The sequence below is a fragment of the Mastigoproctus giganteus genome, chromosome 6, assembly GCF_048544385.1.
Source record: "Mastigoproctus giganteus isolate SK-2022 chromosome 6, ASM4854438v1, whole genome shotgun sequence".
NCBI lineage: Eukaryota > Metazoa > Arthropoda > Arachnida > Uropygi > Thelyphonidae > Mastigoproctus > Mastigoproctus giganteus.
This window is the reverse complement of record NC_143580.1, coordinates 6629087-6651140: the sequence shown is the minus strand read 5'-3', so window position 1 is coordinate 6651140 and position 22054 is coordinate 6629087. Positions and strand designations below refer to the sequence as shown.

The 22054-nt window shown below is 35.2% G+C and overlaps 1 protein-coding gene across 1 annotated transcript in view; it reads left to right on the top strand.

Annotated features, from left to right (window-relative positions):
- The first annotated feature begins 384 nt into the window (after positions 1 to 384).
- LOC150083867 (leucine-rich PPR motif-containing protein, mitochondrial-like) overlaps positions 385 to 22054 on the top strand; it is a 314087-nt gene continuing 292417 nt past the window's right edge. Inside the window, exons 1-3 of the mRNA XM_090375475.1 lie at positions 385 to 521; positions 6088 to 6257; positions 17631 to 17753. Coding sequence (XP_090231601.1) covers positions 385 to 521; positions 6088 to 6257; positions 17631 to 17753 — 430 coding nt within the window. The remainder of the gene's footprint in view (positions 522 to 6087; positions 6258 to 17630; positions 17754 to 22054) is intronic.

The window sequence follows — 22054 nt, the reverse complement described above, 5'->3', positions numbered from 1 at the left end:
AGGCGAGGGTACATGGTTTTTTCTCCCGGATTTCTGTCTTTTTCTTCCAGAAAAACAGAAAATCGAACACCGAACACATGTAATTTACAGACCGTACACACGGAGCAATATGGCCTTAGTTGCTGATGCCCTTAAAAAAATCCTACTCCTGCTACAGATATCAGTACATTTATTTTTCGAAAATGTCATGAAAATTATAAAAAAGGATTATACATTTACGATGCTAAAATCACTGAAAATAGACATACAATTGTGTCACATTTTGGTTAGATTGTGTTATTGTGTAAAATGTTTCTTTTTGGTGTGAATCTTAAGAGGGCGCTGAATATGTTGTTTTCGATGTGTTGATGGTTGCATTGTGATTTTTCTTGAAATTGTTTAATTATGGCTGCAATTTTGCGTTCTGGACGTTTACTAAGATTATCAATAGATCAGAAAAAGAAATTGGTTACATATTTAAAATCACATACAGCGTTTACTACACAGAGATATTTACCTCCTATAAATACGCTTTCACAAAGGTAGGATAAATAAATTGAACTTGAGACACATCACACTTGTTACTTAGCCATCCGCTGGATTTTGATTGTGCCAGCTAGTAATATTCCCATGCCAAATTGCTAAAACTGAAAATTAACAAGGCCAATGTTCATAGTTATATTTTTAAATCCTATATTATTATCAATGGTCCGGCCATATCTGGAGTACTGAATACAGGTCTGCTGTCTAATTTTGGGAAGGATGTGGAGCTGCTAGAACAAGTAGAAGGGCAACGAGATTGGTGACCAGAACGAGGTGCTCTACCAAGAAAGGCTTCAGTTCTGCAAATTGCAGCATCTGGAGACTAGGCACCTGCAAGGTGATTTGATTGAGTTCGTTAAGGCTTTGAATGGATTGAGCAAGCTCAGTGCTGATGGGATTCTTCCTTTTGCTCGGACCGCAAATGATGGGGAACAAATTCAAATTGAGGAAGGATGGTTGCAGAATAGATGTGGGGAAATTTTCCTTTAGCTATTGAGTGGTTGATTGCTTGAAGAAACTGCCATCTAAAAAAAAAAAAATATATATATATATATAAAATAAACACCTCCGATTTCACCTATTCATTCTCTCCAATAGTTTGTCTAGCTCTTCCTCGAATTTGTTTAAACTATCAACTTTCACAACAACAGATTATTACTAGTCACATAGTGCTAGGAAGCCTGAGACTTATGCTGCACCAACCAAAAAAAAAAAAAAAAAAATTTTCCGAGTTACCCTGAGAGAGAGAAGTAGAAGGGAATCAAGAAAGAGAAGAATGATGATATCCAACTCAGGACCCCATATAGGCTTGGTACACCCAGGGTCCTGAGCTGTATATCACCATTCTTCTCCTTCTTGGTGATTTCCTTCTACTTCTCTCTCTCTCTCAGGGTAACTCAGAATTTTTTTTTTTTTTTTTTGGCTGTTGCAGCATAAGCCGCAGGCTTCTTTGCACTACATGGCGCTAGTAATAATAATAAATTATAATCTGTTGTGTGAAAGTTGATAGTTTAAATAAATTCAAGGAAGAACTAGACAAACTATTGGAGAGAATGAATAGGTGAAATCGGAGGTGTTTATTTTATATATATATATATATTTTTTTTTTTTTTGGCTGATGTTGTTTAAGCTTGCTTTCTTGCATCATTTGCTAATGCAAAATATATATTTTGTATAAATATATATTTTGTAAATATATATAAAATAAAGTATATTATATTCTTTATATTCATATTATTGTATTATTTGCCTGTTGGCCCTCATTCAATCCATTTTAAGAAGTTGATCCACAGGGGGTTGATATCATGTTCTAGGGCAATGATTCCCAATGGGATTGATATCAACCCCATTGGATTCATTGCCCTAGAACATGAGTTCTTAACCAATGGATAGCCATGCTGTTTCAGGTGTGTCACCGTGATCCACTTTAATAAGCTTTTTGATACTGTTTAATGATGGCTACAAATTTCCTTTCTGGACATTTAATAAGATTTCAGTATTAATAAGATTTTATTAGCATTAGCATTAGTAGAGGCATATGATGCAAGAAAGCAAGCTTATACAGCATCAGCCAAAAAAAAAAACAAAAAAAACCCACCTTTCCCATTCAACCCATCCATTTGCTCCAAATGTTTGTCTAGTTCTTCCTTGAATTTATTTTTCTGATTTACTCCAGCTGATATTAATAAGATATCAGCTGGAGTAGATCAGAAAAAGATCTCATTAAGGTGTTTAAGGCCTTGAATGGATTGAGTAAGCTGAATGCTGATGGCAGTCTTCCCTTGCTTAGATTACACAGGAGAGGACATAAATTCAAATTGAGGATGGTTGTAGGATAGACTTGTGGAAGTTTGTCTTCAGCCAGCAGTTGATTTGGAACAAACGTCCATCTGTTGTTGTGGAAGTGGGTCATTTGAATAAATTCAAGGAAGAATTTATTTATTCTTCTTCTTCTTAAGAGAATATTTATTCAAGGGGATGGGCAGGTGATGTGGGAAGAAAATTCTCCCTACACTATCACATTTTTATACTTATTTAGATGGATTGAATTTTGCCAGTTTGAAAGCACTAATTTAACCATGACTGAATAGTGGGTTGCAAGTTTTCTGCTACCTAAACCATTATTTGTTATTATATGCTAATTATTATTTTAATACTATTACTTTTTTTTCAACTACCCAGTTTCTTAAGCTTTTGCTATATTTTAATAACAATAACATACTTAATTTGTAGACAACATAATTAAAGGAAAAAGATTATTAATTTAAAACTGAGTTGTGGGTTACAAAGCTGCTCAAACTTAATCCAGGTCCCGGCCAAAAAAAGGATAAGAACCCCTGCTCTAGAATGATGGCATGTCCTTCCATTCTGTCTCTGTCTTTCTCTTTCTTTCTTTACTTATTTTTTGTATTTATCAATTTGTATACGTAGGGGCATATTGGGACACTGGTAAAGATGTTGTTTGTGGGGTTAGGATTATTTGGTAGGTAAATGGAAAAGCTGTGTGAGGTCATTAGTTAAAGAGCCTTGGCATGTCAACCAGCTGGTCCATGAAAACTGAAACCAACTGGAGTTGTGAACATTAAAATTACCAAGGAAAATTACCTCACTGTTAAAAAAGTGGGATTGTAGAAAGTCGAGTTTCAGAGAAAAGAGGCCAAAGAGTTCCTCGAGTGTGTGTATGGTGGGGAAGAATCTCCATCAAAGCATTTTCTAATCTCCCCCATAATTGTATGTATTTGGACTTTCATCTGTTTGGACCACTGAAGAAGTACTTGTTAGAAAACATTTTTGATATGATGCGACTGTGAAAGTCGAGGTTTGTCACCGGATGCAAAGACTCATCCCTGGTTTCTTTAGTAAAGAAACTGAACAAGGAATGCAACTGGTATATAATTCCAACAAATTCTCATTTGCTGTGGTGGTTATTAATGGAAAAATAGAATGCTTGATACTTTTTTTTTTTTTTTTGTGTGAGTTCCAGAAAGTTTGTGTGAGTTCCAGACAATTCTGTTCTATTAAAAAAAAAAAAAAACTAATAATAAATAAATAAAATCTTCCAAGTAAAGTCCTGTTTATCCAAAATAGTTGGTACTGTGAGTGTTTTAGTTAGTCAGTTTTTGCAGATAATTGATTTTAAATATACTTTGTTTTATTAATCAGAGTAATTAAATGAGCGAAAATTACAGTAATTTGCATTATGGTTTGCACATTATGTTCTGTAAATGCTTCAATGACTTTAAAATACTTGTAATGGAACAAGAAGAATACCTGTTTGTAGATGGAAGATTCCACTGCAAGATTCCATATTTTCTTCAAACATATCAGTTGCTTTGCATTTAATTCTTCTTGATTTCAGTAAACTGGAGGGTATTAAATGCTTCACTGACTGTTAGTTTCTGTGATATACATTCATCAGAATGTCCTTCTTCATTTTAACATGTCTAGTTTGACCATTAATATAATTAATGGTGAAACTGTTTCCTCATCTAGCAAAAAGTGATAACTTGATCCTTATGAAAACCACCTACAGCTAACGTGTAGTAGTTTGTGCTTTGTCTCTAGTTTTGCCTATTGCTGCTAAAATATCCAAAGAATTTATTATGAAATATATCAACCTTGACAGGAAACGTCTGCTTGTGGAAAGTAAAATTGAGAAAACAGACAAATGAAAATTGAAAGAACAAGCATATCAAAAAGCCATTCTAGCTGGGTAAGTTATCCATGCCACTTCTGTATAACACCAACCACACTGATGTGATGTGTTATGATGCATAAAAATTGTGCTGAAAAAAAAAAAAAAAAGTCTCCAAATTGATTATTATATATACTGAAGTAATATGGATGAAAATTTTCTTTTCTGTGTTTTACTTGTAATGCTCGATTTACGTGGAAGCATGATTTTATTATATTCATGTGTCAGTTTTGTTTTTTACTCATAAATATTATATGTATCAATTTCTATGAGTGAAGTTAGTGGAGGAAAATAAAAGTGAAAAATACTAAAGCAGTGGTTCGCAACCTAGGGTATATGAGGAGTGAGCTACTGGTATGTGGACTGTGAATGAAACCACCTGCAATTTCCCCTCATGGGAGAATGAACTTTTTAAATATTAATATCTTCTTAAAGCCAAAACTTCTTTTTATTTTTCATAGTTCATATCTATGCAAGTATTTCAGTTTTTCTCCTTGGAAAACATACCTCTTTTCTTTCTTGTACTTCTTAATTCATAAAACTTTATCTCTTTACTACCTCTCTTTTTTCTTTTTATTTTATACAGTCAGTCTTCCTTCAGAGGTTGGTTAGTGAACATTAAAAGTACTGTTTGCAGTTGTAGTGATTTTACAGGTAATTTGAAATTTAAATCATTAGAAATTATGACATACTGCTATGCTAATTATTATATAGTTTTGATATTCCAATAAACAATAATTAATGCTGATTAATACCATAGTTCAAGTAATAAAATATAAGCATTCAAAATGAAAGTTTTAAAATTCTGTTTAGTAGTTGAAATGACAATTTTCAACAACTACTTTTCCTTTTACTTATTCTGAATTTTCAGCGAAGACTGCAATGAAAAATAAATGTAGTACTTCGATGAATATTGAATCAGATCTTCGACTGAAATTGACACTAAAAGTGAAAGTAAAAGCGAAACAGATTCAAAATTTGAAACAGAAACAAAAAAATTCAAGTAAAGAAGAAATTATTTAAACCACATGTTATGTGAAAATATAAAAACCTCATTTATAATTTTTTTTTTTTCTTAATTAATAAAAATGTTTTTCTGTTTTTAGTAGAATAGCTCGGTTTTTCTTACCTAATCATTTGTGTGGCTTTTCAAAACAGACTTATGTACTCATTAATTAACACACTGGTATGTCATACGATACCAATGTGGTTGACCAGTATGCGGGCTGATAAAGGTTAGGAGCCTCTGTATTAAAGGATTGTAGGGCATCTCTTCAGTGCTGGTGTTGAAATATAATGAAGTTTCTGTGTTTTACTGTGTTTGATTTTGATAAAAGGGGATCTTTCTTCTCCCACTGGAGAGAGAGGCCAAGTCTAATTTATAATTTAGGTTTCTTTGCACTATATGGCTAACATCAATACACAGATCTGTTCAAAATTGCTAGTATCACCAATGCTAATTTAAAATTGTATTAGCAACTTAGGCAGAATGGCGGATTTATCACTATGCTGAAAATAAGCGTAAGCCGCTGAAGAATGTGAAATTGAATACTTGCTCTTAGTGAGAGCAGACAGATCCCTGTAATAAAAATCAAACACCATAGGTATACAGACCTTATTTGAAAGTTTTCAAAAAAATTGAATAACTTAACCATTCCATTTAACCATTCAGTTAAATGGAATTTTACTTTATTTTAAAATTTTGTTAAAATTGAAAAATTGCTAGATGCTGTGAATTGGATGTTTTTCTTTTTTGTGGTTCAAATTTCAATTATTCTTTATCTAATTATGTTAAACTTATAAGTAATTTTTTTTTTCATTTGAGTTTAAAAATGTTATCCTTTATTTATTGTATGGTATTACTTTTTTAGGCATTCTTCTCTCGCAAGAAGTAATTTTACTTCTTCTAGCAATGAAAAATTTGTAGCCCAGTCAAAATCACTGGATAAGATCTTTGATAAGATTGATGAGAATATTAAAAAAAATGGAAGAGTTTCTAAAAGACAAGTAGAAAAAGTTTTTGAAGAAGTAAAGAGAAATGGTTAGCATCTTATTTAATAATGTGAATAACAGTGTATTTTTAAGTAGTTTATGAATTTTACTAGGGGGTATCAAAATGTTCGTACCCTTACCTAGAAAGGGAAACTTCACAGGAACTTTAATCCTTTTCTATGTACTCTCCATGTATAGTAACACATTTCTCCCATCTATGGATCAGTTGTTTAATGCCTTGATTATAGAAATCTGTACTTTTTGCCCGAAACCATGATTCCACTTCATTGAGACGAATCAAAGCAGTGCCCCCACAATGGTTTCTTTATTTCTTGAAACAAGAAGTCTGACGGTGCTAGGTCTAGAGAATAGGGTGGGCAACAAAGTTGGTGGTGGCAACAGCCGTGTGAGCCAGTCAGGGTACAAACTTTTTGATACCCCCTTGTATCTACGAACATAAATAATAGTTATTTAAAAAGAAACAACTCACTAGAAGTATCTAAGCAGGTGTTCAGCTCATTGATTTTGAATCCCATTTAGTTCTAGGAGTACTGAAAAAATTAAAGGACCTACTTGACCAGTGTTTGTCAACCACTCTCTCACGTTTTATTTTTTCCACTGCTGTAAAATCCAGTGACTTCCTTGCATTATATGGCCAATGCCATGGGCACTGGCAGCATGGTGCAAGGTGGTGCAAGTGCACCACCTTTGGATGTCGAAGTACATAACACAATTTTTAATATTTTCATTAATTTATTGAAACATTAAAACAATACAAATTCTACAAAAAAACAAAAAAAAAACAGTAATTCAAATAATTTATATATGCATACAGAATCTGCTATACAAAATTGAACTCTTCTCGGCTTCTCTGCAAATATAGTTTGATATAGTTGCGTTCATAAAATCTTCATTGCCAATGATGAAATTTGGCACCTTTTTCTTTTTCACTCTGCCCGAATGCGCTCAGTCTGTGCAGTACTTTCTCCCACCGATCACAAAGATTTGGCTCTGCTGTACACTTAAATCAGTCAAATTTGACTTAATTAAAATTTTGCATGTATTTGAAAATTTGGTGAACACAAAAATTATTCCCACATGCACCACCTTCATTCTGTGCAGGTAGCACAGTGGTATCGTCATCGTCTTCCCTATACCGAGTAGAAAAGGCCCAGGTTCAAATCTCGTCGATGACACAAGGAATCTTCATGGGCATTTTTCACTCCTTGGCTGAGTTAGTTGGTCTCAGGTGTAGATAGCAAGGTTTTTTCGTCTTGCAAAACTGGCAAATTGACCAGAGAACACATACAATTTACAGACACAATACAAATGGGTGTATGTAATAACTTATCGGGTGATCCTAATGTAATACAGTAGAATGTTGATTATCCGAACTAATTGGGACAGAGGTTATTATTATTATTAACCGTATGGTGCAAGGAAGCCTGAGGCTTATGCTCCACTAGCCAAAAAAAATTCCCAAGTTACCCTGAGAGAAAGAGAGAGAGTCAGAATTAGAAAGAAATCACCAAGGAAGAGAAGAATGATGATATCCAGCTCAGGACCGGTGTGTCAAGCCCATACTCACCAGATATGAGCCCCTGAAGTTGGTTCAGTTAATCAAATATTTCGGATAATCAAACATACACGAGAATACCCAGTTTATACGAAACATAGGCCTACAATTAATTATTATATGCAAGGTTATTGCTACTGTATTTTGAATTATGAAATATTATAAAAAATAATTGACTTAGGAAATGGTTTATAAATAATAACCAAAAACGTTTTGAAGAAACAATGTGTACTATATATTACATTTATTTTGAACTTATCTAATTTTTTTACATGGTTTCAACTATAAAATCACACTTTTTTTACATAAATAGAAATAAACAAACAAGTAATTGCACACAAATAAGAGTATAACGAATATTGGGAAGGTTTATTTTTTAAAATATGTAATCTTGAATTTTTCTTTCTGTCATGCGAGATTGTCTTTTTTTTTGCAGCGAATGCTCTTATCCTCTTTAGTAGCAGTATCTCCATAGAACTGCATTCAGACTGTTGCTTACACCATGCCATTTCAGTTTCTAGCCAGTGAAGGCCTCCACATGAGTGGGCCTGCTTCGTCTTCTTTGTCATCAGAATCACCTTGATTAAAGTCAGTACATTCTTCATCCTGGACTAATACAATTTCTTCTTCCAGGATCATCAGGAATCCTTCATTGTCTAACCTTGAAAAAAAGGATCCCTTTAATTCAAGGGATTCCCGGAAACCCTTGGAATCAACCAGCAATCAACCACCCAGTGGGTGGTTGATTGCTGGAACAAACTTCCATCTGTCAGTGTGGAAGTTAATAGCTTAAACAGATTCAAGGCAGAACTGGACAAACATTTGGAGCGAGTGGATGGGTGACCACGCTCTCTTCATCTCCCTCTTGTAGCAGCAAGTGATGCAAGACCTGTTTTTTGTACATCTTTTTTAGTTTTTCTATAACACATTGATCCATTGGGTGCAGCAGGGCTGTAACATTTGGCAGTAAAAACCTGACAATGAAGTTCTCGTCAATTGAATTCAGTTTTTCAAGAGGAGGATGGGATGGTGCGTTATCAATAATAAGCGAAACTTGACTGGCTTTACTCTAAATTTCTCGATGTCTCTTCACACTTGGAATAAAATCTTAGCTAAACCAATTCAAAAAAATGTTGGAATTCATCCAAGCATTTTTCTGTGCTTTATATCGTACTGGTAGGCACTTTACACCTTAAAAGCATCTTGGATTCCTGGATTTCTCAATCACCAAATGGTAAAACACTTGCATTTGCACACACCATAACTGTAACACGTTGTTTGTTAGCTTTGAAACCAGGAGCAGCCATTTTGCTTCGTGATGCAAGTGATTTACGAGGGAATGACTTCCAATTAAGACCAGTTTAATCTGCATTGTAAACTTCATCCTTGGAAACACCTTCTTTCTCCACCATTTTCAGAAAAGACTCTTTAAAAGCTTCTGCTTCCGGGACGTTACCCGATAAAGTTTCTTCTTGAATTTCAACCTCCCTTATACCGAGGCAAGATTTGAAAATTTTCAGCCACCATGTACTGGCTTTAAATTCAGATGGGCTTTTAAACTTTTGATTAAATTGTAACTCTTTTTCGTTTAACAGAGGTCCAGAAATAGGTTCATCTTGACTTCTCTTTTGTAGAAACCATAAATGACCATGCTATGATTTATTATATGTACTTCATGTTTTTAGTGCACCTGTCTTCTGGTATGGCACTGCACAGCACAGCTTTGACCATTTATATTCTCATAATTTTTTCCAGTGTTGCCAAGTTATCATTGAGACAAAATACACCACCTAATTAACAGAACGGTAAACGTGGAAATTTATTTTTGCCCTCATCTGAATATTTTTGAGGAACAGTTAATAATAAAAGATATATTTCACCATATAGGAATTTTACCAAATACAGTTTTACATTAAAATTTTTTTAGAAGTATCTTTTGATCTTAGATTGCTATCTTTTCTGCTATATTCATCACTTTTTGAAATAAATTCAGGTTACAATTGGTTGGCATTTCTGTAATCTTAAAACTCATATAGTTATATCAAATATGTCTGATCTATTTCTTTATAAATTGCATGCTTAAATTGAATATAATTCATTCCAACTCTTTTTTTTCTTTTAAATTCGAAACAACTGCACTAGCTGTACCCATCAATGAAGCCTTAAGAAATGTCTATTATAGAAAAACAAACACTAAATTACCATGAAATAAATTCAGTAAATTAATACTGTATTTGGGATTATATTTTTCAAGATGCAATTCTGCTACTTTAGTACCAAGATATTTTAATGTTCAAAATAAAATTATAGAAAAAAACAAAGAAATGGTAGTACTCCCAATGCAAAGAGATGCAAGTCACACCCACCAAAGTATGAGTGGCATTTTATAATAAATAAATGGAATTAAATAAAAATAGGGAACTCACAAGCACTTTCCCTTCAAGGCGACAGCACTTTCAGATTCCAAAAAGAACGTTATTTTATCATTGATGTCTATTCAGCCCAATGTCAATGATTGTCTCTATGTGATCAGAACAAAAAATAATAATAATAATAATAACGAATAGCTAAACTCAAATTATAAAGTATGTCATGGGGCCATTTATAGGTTAAATAAGCAAATGTAATAAACAAAATATGAATTTGGAAAGTCAATCCAGCCAATTGGCAGGTCAAACCAAACATAAAAATGGTGTTAAAAACTAAATAATAATAAAGGGAGTTATCATAAACAAAATCAGATCAGATAGGATCAGTTATTTAACAAAAACCAAATGACAGAATAAGTTAAAATACAATGAAGAAACTGGGAGGGTGGGGGTCACAAGCAAAATTATGAAAGAGGAGATCAAAAGAAAATACAACTGGCAGCATTACTTTACAGTAAAAAACAGCAACAGTAAATGTACCTAAGTCAGAAAAGATGACTGTGTTCCATTGCTCTATTGTCCATGAAATGTGTGTTTTAGCCCAAGCAAGTCGCTTCTTCCTCATTTGTTGGGTCAACAAAGGCTTCTCCTTGGGCTGATAGGCATGCAGACCACATTCTGAAAGCTGTCTTTGGATAGTTTGTGCACTTGTTTCAGCACCAGAGGCCATCTCAAAGTCCAGTTTTAGATCGGGAGCACTAGCATGGAGATTACGAAGGCATAGCCATTTCAGATATCGATCTTGGGAAGGCATAGTGACTGTCTTACGGCCTGATCCAGGTCTTCTCTTAGCATTAGCAAAGGCACATGATGCAAGAAAGCAAGCTTATATAGCATCAGCCAAAAAAAAAAACACCCTTCTCATTTCATCCATCCACTCGCTAAGCTATCAACTTCTACAATGACAGATGGAAGTTTGTTCTAGCAATCAACCACCCGCTGGCAAAAGGCAAATCACTGGTTTCACGCTTTAATTTCAGCACCCGGGATACTGTTGACTGGTGGCAGCCTATTTTATCAGTGATAGCACGCGTAGAAAGCCCTTCCTGGGACATAGCAACAGCTACACTGTTTTTTCTTGGTGTCAACCGAACATATGGAGCCATGCTTACACCTCTGCAAAACAGGATACTAATGAGCATGTAACCCTTCCAATGCCATATTTATAGAAATGGCTGATGCAATACCTTGCAATTACTGTCTGATGCAATAGAAGCGTTATTCGACCCAATACCTTTGCTTTGCGACAAATCAAATATCTTATACGTTTCGCTACAAATGTTACTTTTTTTAAGGTGATGCAGTTTTTTTTTTTTTGTCTGCCACTGTATGTTGACAGATATATCAAATATGGATTTACCTTTACCTCAATAATTATAGCAGGAGAGGCCACAATGTGCCATATGCATAGAATTTCTTTAAGGAATCACTGAAAAAAAAATAAGTTAATGTTAGTATTAGCTATATAGTGCAAGGAAGCCAGAACCTTTTTCTGCACTAGTCAAAAAAAAAAAAACTAAATAAATAAATAATAAAAATTAATATATAAAAAAGAAAATAAACAACCAATGTGTTTCCTTTCTCATATAAGTAACTATCCAGCTTACCTTTGAATTGTCCCAAGTTGTCAGTATCAACTGTACAAGTTGCTCTGGCATCTATTTCTGAAAATCTTTTTTAGATGGCCCCGAGTGCCAAGCGAGTGATCTAACGATTTATAAAGCGAATCCCAAAGCGTTTTTCTAAAGAGAAGTTGTTAAAGAGATTTCCAAAGGTTTTACTTTCAAAGTTATATATTTTCTGGCTCTTTTTAAATAAAGAAGGATGCCTGCTATAAGAAAGGAAAGACACCTTTCTTTTGTATATATAACTACTTTTCTAACACACTAACCACTAACTTCGTATCGCTTGGTCACTGGTGGCACTGCTCCTGCCTCCACATGGCGGGGCCGGTAACTTGGGGGATAAATCAACCCTCAGGGCTAAAAGGAGCAGACATGGAAACAAATGAATTTCCTTGTCCGTTTCATGAAAACCATGAAACGGACCATGACTTCTCTACCTCGAAGAGAATGAAAAAAGATGCAGGCAGACAGGAATCACCAGCCTTCCTGATTATCCATTCTCTATCAGCACAGCCTGTTAGCAAGCTCTCCCCTTTCATCATACAATGATGCCTGGAACATGCAGCAGCATCGCCAAAAATGGTGAAAAGTCTCCAATCCGGGGACTTGCTAATAGAGACTTCTCTCCCGAGATACTTTGAACAATTATTAAAACTCACTACTTTAAGTGGAATTCCAATTCAAGTCGCTCCACATAACACCCTGAATTTGTCCAAGGGAGTGATCACTGAGTGGGATCTATTGAATGTTTCTGAAGAAGAAATAGTACAGGAACTAAAGGAACAAAATGTAACTCAAGCAAAAAGAATCATGATACGGAAAGATAGTACCTTTGTTCCAACATGTAACATAATTCTAACATTTAATACACCGAATCTACCAGCTTCAGTTAAAGCAAGTTACTTAAATTGCCATGTTTGACCCTTTATCCCAAATCCCCTAAGATGCTACAAATGCCAGAAATTTGGTAACTCCCAGACAGCATACCATGTCATTTCAGCATGTCAAAACTGTGGCTCTACAACTCATACCCAGTCAGAATGCAAGGCACAAATTCCACAGTGTCCTAATTGGAGGGGCAACCATCCAGCATACTCTAAAGAATGTGATCTCTGGAAGATAAGCAAAAAAATACAAAAATACAAGCCTGAAAATAAAGTCTCATATCAAGAAGCTAGGAAACAAATTAAACTAACCATGCCAAAAAGCTCTTATGCCTCGGCTGTCCACTCTCACCAATCAGTAGCATGTCAGACGGAAGTGTCACACTCTCCAGATAAATTGATGGCAGACTGGGCTCGATCAGTTCTATCGACCCAGCTTACATCTAAGCCAAAGACAGTAGATCAAAGTAACAATACACCTCTCACAGTTCCAACCCAAAACATAACTCACAGTAAAGTAACAGAAAAACTGCAAAAATCAGATCCTGTTGAGGTTAATCATCTCCCCTCAACAAGGATGGATACCGATGATATGATCACCCAAGATTTTCTCAAATTACAAGCAGATGGTGAAATGGAAGATAACAATGATTCAACACGCCCAAACTTCCCCAGAAAAGAAAAATCTAAACTAGATCGACAACCCACTTATAAAAAGCAGCCAGATTCATCTCCCTCTTACAAATCCAAATAATGGAACATATCATCCAGTGGAACTGTAGAGGCCTTTGCAGTAACATCGATGATATCCATGAATTAATTCACCACTTGCAATGTGCTTACAGGAAACGAATTTGACATCCTCAGATCTCAATTACAATAAAAAATTATACTATGTTCAGACAAGATAGAGCTGGCATTAACAATGCCCATGGAGGAGTAGCAATACTCGTGGATTCCAGCATCCCCTCCAGACGCATCCCTTTACAAGCCGCCTTAGAAGCTGTTGCCACTCACGTTGTAAATGGTATTACTCTGACACTGGTGTCAATCTGTTTTCCACCAAATCATCAATATACTATTCAAGAAATCGAAGATCTTGTTTTGCAGTTATCATCTCCATTTTGTTTACTGGGAGACTTTAATGCGCACCATCCATTATGGGGTTCTCCTATCTCAGACAGCGAGGGAAGCTTATTGAAATGTTGATTGACAGGCAGAATTTATCTTTACTAAATACTGGCACTCCTATGTATATCCATCTCCCTACAGGTTCAACATCTGCAATAGACCTATCCATTTGTTCCCCAATCCTCTTTCCAAGTATGGATTGGGTATCTCTGAGTGATCCTTATAGCAGCGATCATTATCCGATAATCTGCAAAATTCAAACATTCAAACATCCTGTTCCTTCCCAACAGAAAATCCAATTAAATGGAAATTTTCAAGAACTGATTGGACAACTATATCATTCAACTCATTTGACAACTATATCATTCAGTCCTGTTCCATCAACAGCATTACTGAGCACATCAGAAATCAAATTCTGACAGCCGCATCTGGTGCCATTCCTCAATATCAAGTAAGAAATAGATGAAAAACAAATTAATGAAGAAATGGAACGAAGACTGGTGGAATGAAGACTGCAACCATGCGAAAAAAGAGAAAAACAAAGCGTGGAACCTTTTCCGCAAACATCCAACCACCTCCAATCTTATTAATTATAAACGCCTTAGAGCAAAAGCTTGTTACATCAGACGTAAAGCAAAAAAAAGAAAATTGAATTAAATTTGCCTCATCAGTAAATAAAAATATTGATATCAGATTATTCTGGAGAAAAATAAAATGTTTCAACGGTAAATTTCCTCCTTTATCCACCCCACTACTGAACTGGAATGGACAGGAGCTTTCTACTCTGACAAAAATATCAAATGCACTGGGGATCGTATTTTCTCAGTTGTCCTCTTCTATCGCCTATGATCAAGCATTTCAAAAACTTAAAAACAGTTGCAGAGAAATTCAAATTAAATTTCACTGACAATTCTGCTTTACCTTATAATCAACCATTTACCATGCTTGAGCTGCAGCAATCCCTTACCAACTCAAGAAACAGTGCTGCTGGCCCTGATGGGATATATTATGTAATGCTCCGAAATTTGGCTCAATGATCACTCTCCTTGCTGCTTATATTTTTCAATCGAATTTTTTCTGAACGTACCTGCCAAGTTCCTGGCATCATTCTTATGTACTAGCAATTGCAAAGCCCGGTAAAGATCATTCTGTTCTGCAAAATTACAGGCCGATATCCCTTACCGGCTGTCTCAGCAAAAAATTTTGAGAAAACGTTACAACGCCGTCTCACTTGGTTCCTGGAGTTCCAAAACTTGATTAACAAAAACCGATCTTCATTGGATCTCATGATCAAAACCGAGACAAACATTAGAAATGCTTTCATCAAGAAGGAACATCTCGTCATGGTCTGTCTTGACGTTGAGAAAGCCTTTGACACTACATGGCGTTTCGGCATCTTAAAATATCTACATTCTCTTGGCCTGAGAGGTAATTTACTATACTTTATCCAAAATTTTCTTCATCAAAGATCCTTCCAAGTTTGCTACTGGGGAACTCTCTCTCTAAGGTCTTTACCCAAGAAGAAGGAATTCCGCAAGGGTCTGTTCTCAGTGCCACTTTGTTTGCAATTAGAATGAACCATATAATTGAACTCATTCTGAAAACTGTAGATTCATACCTTTTCGCAGATGATCTCTCAATTTCCTGTCATTCTCAAAACACGCATTACATTGAACGCTAACTACAAATATCAATTAATCGCATCCTGACATGGATGACCCAAAATGGTTATAGACTGTCCAGCCAGAAATCTGCTGCCATTCACTACTTTACCAGACACAATATGCATCCTAAACCTGAGCTCCACTTGAATAACCATCCTCTTTCCATAGCTAATAGTATTCTTCTACTCGGATTATTTTTTGCACAAGTTAAACTTCCAAAAGCACATTGAATATCTCTGTACTAATTGTCAAAATAAATTGAACATACTCAGAGTCTTATCAGCGACAACATGGGGAGCAGATCGTTACAGCCTGCTTCACTTATACAGAACCATTATTAGATCACGCCTGGACTATGGTGCGCCTGTTTTCTATTCTCCTAGGGAGAGTGTTTTATCTCGCCTTAATCCTGTTCAACATTCAGCTCTTAGAACAGCACTAGGTGCGTTCAGAACAGCTCCAGTGCAAAGTTTGTATATTTGAAGCCCATGAATCTCCTCTAAATATCAGGAGAAAGATGTTGCTGTTGAACTATGCAATCAAGATCCAAAGCCAGGTGACCCATCTAATTGTTCAATACTTTATGATCCACTGTATATGACCCTCTATAGAAACAAACCACAGACAGTTCGGCCTGCTGGTATTAGGCTAAAACATCTAGTAGAAGATTGGGATATACACTTCAATAAAATCTTGCAAGATCCTATAGGTCCTGAACCTCCATGGTCTGTCATCATGCCATCTTGTGACAATTATTTCAGTATGGAAAACACTCTCTATCAGACTTTAACATCCAACAGCTACACATTGAGCATACTCAACGTTATCCCGACTTCCCTAAAATATATACAGATGGATCGAAGTCTGAGAGTGGATCGGGTGCAGCAGTGGTACTCCCTGATACTATCATTTCTCTATCTCTTCCAACAGAGTGTAGTAGCTACACAACCGAATTATATGCCATAAAGCTTGCATTAGAAAATGTCTTCCCTATGTCAATTCAAAAGAGCATAATATACACAGACTCGCAAGGTTCCGTATTAGCATTGCAAAACAATTCCCCCTTACTCATCCGTTATTAAAACACGGTTGATACATCTTAGAGAGCATCAGCAAAAGGTTATCTTCTGCTGGATCTCAGGCCATACCGGAATACCAGGAAATGAAATTGCGGATGATGCTGCCAAAAATCCATCCAGCTCAGCCCCAACAAATTCCCTAGTACCGGTCACAGATTATAAATTGAATATACAAAGAATATGTAAAGATCAATGGACTCTTCAGTGACAAGTGCAATTTCGCTGACCGGGCTAGCCGGGTGGGTAAAGTGCCTGCCTGGCAACCCAAAGGTCGTGGGTTCGAATCCCGCCTCGGGCTTGGATCAAAGTACTGCAAAAACCTTGGGAGGTGCACTATGGCCACAGAAGCCGATGCGCCAACAACTACAAAAAAAAAAAGAAAAAAAAGTGCAATTTCATAATAAACTACTCCAAATAAAACCTTTACCAAAATTATGGGCTTCTAGCCCCATTGCAAACAGACAAGAAGTAGTAATTCTAGCCAGAGCCAGAATCGCCATACTCATTTAACCTATATGTTTCTTTTGTCAGGGAATGATCCTCCTCAGTGTAATCATTGTCATACACCACTCACAGTCAAACACATACTTCTGGAATGTCTCTATATAATAATGCTCGACTAGTGTCTTTGAGTTCTCTGTCAGATTTAAAGGAACCTTTGTCGCTTAGCCCTATCTTATGTGAAAAATCAAATCTCGTAGAATTCTTCTCCTTCCTAAAACGAATAGGATGGTATAGCCGTTTTTAACTGCTCGTAAATCAACAAACGCAGGCAGTATGCACCACTTCCATAAGTGCAATATGGCCTAAGTAGCCATTGCACTTAAAACCCCATCAACAACAACATCTTTTTAGATTTTATTTTTTTGTTGCCATATTTTATGACTTTTGTATTTATCAGTTTTATTAATTTTCTGTATTTTATTTGCATAATATTATTTTATAATGATCTTGTTTTTGATTATTGAATTTTATCACTGTTTAATTGTTCAAGAGATAATTTAAAGAAATGAATTATCATTATTTTTTCATAGGCACTGCAGATATAACTCAAGCCCTGTTCTTGATTCGTTGTTGTGGCTCATTTCTTCTAGAAGAAAGTCCTTCAACCAGATCTAAGTTAGTAAACACCATTTGGAAACAGCTCCAGAAATTTGGTTGGTGGTAACTTAATTTTATAATCACTTAATATTTCTGAATCATAAAATAACAATTTTTTTAAGTTAAAAACTTTATCTAAATTCTTTGAAATTTTGAAATATTTTAGAAATTTAATAAATTACGTTAACGTTTTTAAATCCTCAAAGTTTTGATTAGCTCATCTCTGCAGTTAGAATTGACATCAAAATTTCTTTTGCTTTTAACATATCAGAATGCAAGAAATCTGCATTCATATGTCTTAGTATCTTTAATAATTTGCATATCGCTACAAAAGAATTGAGTATAGTTGCTTTAGTTTATTAATTAATAATTGTTCAATTTAAGTGACTGGAAATTTCTATCCAGATGCAATAATACTGTACTTTTGTTGATTATGATTATTATTTGTTGATAATAGCTAGAAAATTATATCCATTTTATTAGATTTATTAATTATAAATCAAGTCATTATAAATATTTTCTGACATTATCTGAATATCTCTCTGTACAGAGAGATATTCAGATATTCATAATGAATTTTCTGCTGTGCAAAATAAATCACACCTCCTATTGAGAAACTTTATTCCGTTTATTTAAAATAATAAAGTACCATTACTTCCACCAAAGAGGATATTGGAGACATGGTGTCACTCAGATATAAGGGCTGCAGAATTTGAATTTGAGGAGTACAATGCATACAGAAAGGACATACAGCACAGGAAAGGAGAAGTTAGTTAAGAAGCATTTTAAACAACAGAGAGTGGGAGTGTGTTAACACACTCCCACTCTCTGTTGTTATTATTATTTTGGTTTTTAGGAGCATTAGCAACTAAGGCCCTATTGCTCCGGGGATATGCGGTGGTCATTCCCTGACCTTTCCGCACCCTCCATATTTGGTGGTCGTGGGCTCAAACCCCAGTCTAATCAAGAAGTGTGTGCTAAGCACTGCTGCTCCTGGCTGCGGAGGCACCACTCCTACTCTCCTAGGAGGCCTAATTGACTCTGATGAATACAATAAACAACTGTACAGAGAAATAATCAGAATGTCTTATAATGAGGGAATTTAACTTTCCAGGTATTGACTGGAACCTGTGTGTTAGTCACTCACACACTAGCATTATTTTGTGAATTTATTAGATGACTGTTTTTTACCCAAACAAGAGAGAATAATACTCTTGATCTGATTATCAGCAGTGATTCTTCATGCATTAAGAAACTGCATTAAGAATGAGTGAAATGGAAAGTTTTTTTTTTTGTAGTGGCTGATGCTGCGTAATCTTGCTTTCTTCCATCATATGCCTCTATTAATGCTAATGTTAATTAAGGGAAAGTTACTGCTATAGATAAAGGGAGGGATGGATGAATGAGAGAAGACAGAGAGTAGTTATTAAATGCATTGACCTTCTAAAACTAATCTTATTGGTGGAGTCCCCCAGGGTTCAGTGCTGGGCCCATTGTTGTTTTCTCTATTTATTAATGATATTGATGAAAGTATATCAGGCTTAATGTCCTAAGTTTGCAGCTGATACAAAATATGGCAGTTTGGTTAATGACAATAATCAAAGGTTTGCTACTGCAACAAGATCTGGAAAAATTGGGCAGATGGGTTGAGCAATGGCAGTTGAAGTTTAATATTGACAAACAGAGGGTATTGCATATGGGTAGCAGTAATCCTAGATAACCTATCAACCATGTGGTACTACACTCAGGGTAGTGGAAAATGAAAAAAACCTGGGAGTAATTGTGCAGTCAGATATGAAGTTTTCTAAGAAATGCAGACAGGCTGCAAGGACATTTCATGGGTGTTTTGTTAATGATATACAGGAACTTTGCTAGCAGCTATAAGGAGGTGATTATCCCATTGTACAAGGCAGTATTGTGCATCTTGTGTGCTACATACAGTTCTCATTTTAGGAAGGATATAGACATGTTGGAATGGGTACAGAGAAGTGCTATGAGACTGGTGAAGTGAACAAAAGAGTGGTCTTACCAAGAAAAGCTTCAGTCCTGCAAATTGCAGCATCTTAACACCAGCACCTGTCAGGTGAGCTGATTGAAGTGTTTAAGAATTTGAATGGATTGAGCAAGCTTGAATGCTGATGGCATTCTCCCTCTTGCTCAGACTACATATGTGAGGGGGCATAAATTCAAATTAAATTTGAAGGGTACTTAGTGGAATTCAAATTAAATTTGAAGGGTATCTAGTGGAATGCATTTGTGGACAGGATTTGACGTTTGTATTTTTCGTAATTCATGAATAATTTCATGCAGTGTTTTTCTTGTGACAGTACGCAACGGTACGGCATACCGGCACCTTTATTAACAGTGACGTGTGGCATTTGGATGCAGTGCTTTTTGAAATTTGTAATATTCCATAAATTTTTTTTACATGTTTATCTACTATTCAAATAAGCTTAAAATTATTTAACTAAATTTATATTTTTCACTGTCTATTGTTAAGATATTTTCTATTAGATAGTATGAATCAGAGCTGTAATACTCAATATGTTCTACGTTGATAATAATATTAGTAAATTTATAAGAGGAGTTAACCTCAATATAGTACGTGGAACACTTCCGTATGATACCCTCCAGAAATTAAAACGGAAAAAACGAAAAAATCGACAACTTACCGGTACATTAAAGTAAAATATAAATAATTAAATAATCAATTTAACACAATTCAAAATCAATTTAAAACAATTAAAATTCAAATTAACGCAATTAAAAGAATCTAACGAAAATATTCAAAACGATTTTCCTTCCTGAAGCTGACAATGCTTTTCGACCGACTGTCGTGATCACAGGAATGAAAATTGTACCGGTAAGTTGTCGATTTTTTCGTTTTTTCCATTTTAATTTCTGGAGGGTATCATACGGAAGTGTTCCACGTACTATATTGAGGTTAACTCCTCTTATAAATTTACTAATACTGATATTTTCTATATAAAACTGTATAACCATTTTTATAATTCTAAATTACTCAGTCGGACCTCTGTTTAATTATTTTGAATTCCCCTTGGAAGTTACATTTAAAATAGTTTCTGTTGAGCGAGAAAATTTCATATAGCAAACGGATTTCATATAGGATTAGGAGAGAATTAACTCGGTACTCCCAGTTCGCATTTCTGGCCTTCAGGTAATTTAGGCAATTAGTGCTGCTGTGTGAATTAAGAGAGTTGAAGGGATTACCATTCTACAACTTGGTAGTACCTGGTAAAACTATCCGACCACCCGTCCCACATACGAGAAGTCGCGCTGGTCTGCAGTGAGTAGATCAAGGTGTATTCCCAATGGGCTCTGGTCCACCTTCTACTGCAGTGGTGTCCAAACAGGAGCCATATTCCCATACAGGGGCCATATTCAAAAAAATTCAAAGTTAAGATTTCTTTTAGTGTGTTACATTTTCCATATCTTGTTGCATGTAAAAGTCAAATTGAAAATATTCAAAAATTTTATTAAGTACAATACACAATTACATTTACTGAACGTAACATTTAATGAGATTTTTTTTGATAATTAACAAAATTTAAAATGCTATTTTAGTTCACTTTCCGGGCGGGCCATAGGTTGGACACCTTCGTGAATCAACTGTAAGCGCCCCGTTTGAGAATTAGAAAAGTGATTTTCTTTTACCCTGACAAATAATCATCTCTTGTTTCGTGGAAGTGCGTTATCCACATTTTTCCGTAAATTTTCCCTATCTCTGTTTACATGGTCACAGTACCTGAATATCCGAATGACACTGACATTTTGGACAGTTTCAAAAAAAAAAAAATTCAAATTTAAGAACTAGTGACAATACCAATGACGAGAAGAGGAAAACGAGGACAACGAAGGTATTAAACCTTATAAGCATGAATTGTTGGCATTTGGTGAAAATGAAGTTAGAAAATTGTCAATTAGGTTACAGTTAAATGCGATTCGTGGATTTTGGGGAGTACCTAATTGAAAAGATGGTTTTGGAAGAATTGAAGAATTTGATGGATACTCTGAGTATGATACCAATTTCATCGATTGAATGTGAACGAGGATTTTCACAAATGAATCTGATTGTCAGCCCAACCAGAGCTTCGTTGATGACAAAAACAGTTTCTTAAAATTGTATGCCCACCGCTGACTCGCTTTGATCCAGCAAAATATGTCGATTCATGGCTGCTTCGGAAACGTCATTCACCAACCGACACACACACAAAAAGGAAGAAAAGAAGTTGGCATAAGGTGTCGGATGAAAACTTAATAAAAATTTGGAATATTCTACACAAAAACTTTATTATAAAATTATTTTTACTTATGTTATTTATTTTTAATTATTATT